Source organism: Ranitomeya imitator, chromosome 3, assembly GCF_032444005.1.
Source record: "Ranitomeya imitator isolate aRanImi1 chromosome 3, aRanImi1.pri, whole genome shotgun sequence".
Lineage (NCBI taxonomy): Eukaryota > Metazoa > Chordata > Amphibia > Anura > Dendrobatidae > Ranitomeya > Ranitomeya imitator.
This window is the reverse complement of record NC_091284.1, coordinates 447,240,975-447,244,614: the sequence shown is the minus strand read 5'-3', so window position 1 is coordinate 447,244,614 and position 3,640 is coordinate 447,240,975. Positions and strand designations below refer to the sequence as shown.

The following is a 3,640-nucleotide window of genomic DNA, read 5'->3' as shown; positions in this document are numbered from 1 at the left end:
TTTCTTTTCCTAACGAGAGTCTCTTGTAGGGTGAGCTGGACTGGAGACCTGCATATGGTGGAAATAGCGGTGGTGGTGGACATGGCGGATTTAGAGAGGGTTGGTGATGGTATTCTTGATGTTGGCCTACATACAGTGTTTCCTACCAGTAACCTTGTGATTCCTTGACTGCTTTGGCCTTGTGACGATACCTCCACATTTGCTGCTGGTGGTGTCCTAACCGGTGGCCTTACAGTGAGGGGAATGTAGCGTTGCTGACTGTGACGGGGTGTACGGCAGAGCAAGAAGGGACAACAGGCCGAGGGATGATTCAACAGATTACAAAGCCAGGTAACAAAGCAATAGTCCACAATTAGTCCAAGGGATCCCAAAACAATCACACGAACGACGAGATATGTCCTCAGCTCAAGTCTCGCCCCGTTCGCTTCCACAGTCCTAGATGGGCGTGGGGTCTTGCCTCAGCTAAGGGTACCGTCACACAGTGCAATTTAGATCGCTACGACGGCACGATTTGTGACGTTGCATCGTCGCTTAATTATCGTTTCAAACATCGTAGACTGCGGTCACACTACACGATGCACGACGCTGAAGCGATAAATTCATGACGTATTTGCGATGTAGAAGTCGTATGGGACAGTCGTACGGTCGTGTCACACACGACGATTCAGAGCAAATTTTGCATAATCTGTGCGTGACGTTGTTCACAAGGGGCGTGTTGTGCCACTAGTTAGTGTGGTGATAGGCCAAAGGTTCTGTGCACACAATTGGTTGGAAAATTTGTCACCTGAGCGCTATTGTTCCCAATGCCACTTCACTGCTTTCAAAATTTCCTTTCTTCACTTCGTACTTGGACACTTGGTGGACCTGGACATCGGAATTTTGTACCTCGCTGAATATACCACGCTTTGCACCGCTGCTTCGAGGTATGTAAACCGCTTGGGCGTGGTGGATGGAACGCTGTATGGACGGCATGAGTGCTTCGTTCCACCGCTGAAGCGAAGTGGATGGTACACTGTTGTGACTGGAGGGCTACAATGTGGCAGATGGTACGCTGTTGTGCTTGGTTGTGACTGGTGGGCTACAGCGTGGTAGATGGAACTCAGTTTGTTCGGCATGACCGCTTCGTTCCGCCGCTGAAGCGATGCGGATGGTACGCTGGTGTGACTGCTTATGACCGGTTGTGTCTGTTGAGCTAGAGCGTGGCAGATGGCACAATGTATGGTCACCATGAGCGCTTTGTGTGGCTGCTGTAGGGAAGCGGGCGGTAGTGGCCTATGGCGCGGCAGATGGAAGAAGCGATGCGGATGGTACGCTGTTGTGACTGGTCGTGACTGGTCGTGACTGGTGGGCTACAGCGTGGTAGATGGAACTCAGTTTGTTCGGCATGACCGCTTCGTTCCGCCGCTGAAGCGATGCGGATGGTACGCTGTTGTGACTGCTTATGACCGGTTGTGTCTGTTGAGCTAGAGCGTGGCAGATGGTACAATGTATGGTCACCATGAGCGCTTTGTGTGGCTGCTGTAGGGAAGCGGGCGGTACACTGTTTTGGGTTATGGTGGCCTATGGCGTGGCAGATGGAAGAAGCGATGGTAGGCATGAGCGCTTTGTGTGGCTGCTGTTGTTAAGCGTTTGGCACACTGGCAAAAGTATTGTTAATAGGACTCTTTGTCAACCATGTAATTTTTTTTTATAATTACTTTTTAGATGTCAAATCGTGTGGAGTTCATCAGGGATTTCATCGAGATTTATCAGTCTTTTCCCTGCCTCTGGAAAATAAAATCTCCTGAGTATTGTAACAGGGAAAAGAGGAGGGAGGGTTACTTACAGCTCATTGAGCTTTACAATCGTCAGGCACCAGATGAGGCAGCTAACGAAGCAGTTATTAAAAAGAAAATCCAGGCGCTCCGCACGGTGTGGAGGAAGGAGCTGAACAAGGTTCTTCAGACTACAAGGTCCGGAGCTTCCACTGAAGAAGTTTATGTGCCAAAACTGTGGTATTTTGAGCATCTTAATTTTCTGAGGGACCAAGAGGTGCCACGGACTTCAACGTGTCTTCGATTGTTGGCACCTGTGGAACCAATAGTTTCGGAGAACCACGCCGAGCAGGAGTCACAAGGGCAACAAGTAAGTAGCTCTTTGGACGAAAGTTCACCAATGTGTCCTATAATTACATAATTTTTCTCTGCATTTTAGGTTTTATACTTCTGATTATCACATCAGTTTGAAGTTGTTACAAAAACATGTACACATAAGTAACCCTGTCGCAGTCAAGTATTATATGGGGAACTTAATATGTATGAAATGGAGATATATGTAAACCATACCATCTAAGCAATATAGAAAATAGTATCGCTTCAAGCTGCCGATGTACTCTTGTTGAGACTATTTAGACTATAAAATATTGGTCAGGTTCCCATAGCAGTCAGAACAGTGTAGTTCAAAGTATTCAATAAAAGGGAGGGTTAAAGAATATTACTAAGCATCAAATATATTATAATCTTTTTGTTACCTACTACGAATATATAGTTTGGATGCGGTTATGGTGGTACTACTTTTTGTTGCCGGGTTCATAACTTGTTTTTTTTTCCCCCCCCCCAGGATGACAGTGCGCAGGAGAGTACACTAGACTGTTCACAGGACTGCACAACAACAGATTTAGTGGAGGCTGCACCTGCCAGGACTCAATCGAGGCAAGGTCCAAGAAAACGGAAAGCCACCTCAGACGCCTCAAATGAACTATTGAGCCTGGCAAAGAAGGTGTTGACAAGAAATGTTAGCCCTGCGTTAGAGGGGTTTGGACACTATGTGGTTGACAAACTGGCCAAAATGGACGACAACCAAAGAATACTAGCAGAGCGTCTGATTCTGGAAGCAGTAAACAAGGGTACTGATGGCGATTTGGACAAGAACACTTGTTTGGTCTCTTCCCGGCCAATACAGCGGACAGAGCCATCAAATTTCAATGGTTGGTCACAGGGTCAGACATCGATGCGACACAATCCTCACGTTTCCCACTTCGGCCAGCCACCCCCTAATAACTCCTACACGCCAATACCTTTACATATGGCTTCGCCCATCAGGCACCAAAATTTTCAGCCGGAACAATCGTCGTATCATAATTTGTGATTTCCTAACTACTTTTACATTCCTTTTTTTTTATTGTCTTGTTAAAATAATGTTTCAAATAAAAGCTTTTATTATAAATTCTATCACTACTTTTTGATTGGTGTGTCTCAATCACAGCACTGTATGAGGGAACAAATTAACGTAACAAATTCATGTACAGTTAACTAAAAAAAAAAAATCGAATGAAAGTTTAACAAAATCTTTTAATTGGAACAACAAAAAATGGATTATTGGCCCGCCTACAACTGCTGGCACATGTCCCGCAGCTTCTGCAGCTCCTCCATTGCCACATTGTGCTGCTCCTGAATATGTGCCATAGTGTGGAGTAACTTGTCTATGCCGGCTTCAATATCCTCCTTGTTGACAGTGACGACAGCTGTGGGTCAAAAAACATAACATTAATAACACAGTAGTCTCCCGATGTGTCTTTGCTTCTGTGAATGAAAATAAAAAAAAAAAAGTAAGCAAAACTGACTTGGGGGGGAAGGGGGTGGGGGGTGGGGGTTTGGGTTGG

General features: G+C 45.9%; 1 protein-coding gene across 1 annotated transcript; it reads left to right on the top strand.

The window, feature by feature from the left end:
- The first annotated feature begins 468 nt into the window (after window positions 1-468).
- On the top strand, window positions 469-3,207 carry LOC138670229 (uncharacterized). Its single transcript, XM_069757390.1, has 3 exons — window positions 469-923; window positions 1,705-2,124; window positions 2,599-3,207. The coding sequence occupies exons 2-3, from the start codon at window positions 1,705-1,707 to the stop codon at window positions 3,124-3,126; spliced, it is 948 nt and encodes a 315-aa protein (XP_069613491.1). The 5' UTR covers window positions 469-923; the 3' UTR covers window positions 3,127-3,207.
- Window positions 3,208-3,640: the final 433 nt, after the last annotated feature.

Bases quoted from the DNA above. Each gene is read 5' to 3' on its own strand.
- LOC138670229 (XM_069757390.1), top strand. From the start codon at position 1,705: ATGTCAAATCGTGTGGAGTTCATCAGGGATTTCATCGAGATTTATCAG. The intron at 2,125-2,598 runs GTAAGTAGCTCT...CCCCCCCCCCAG, and splicing joins AGGAGTCACAAGGGCAACAA to GATGACAGTGCGCAGGAGAG.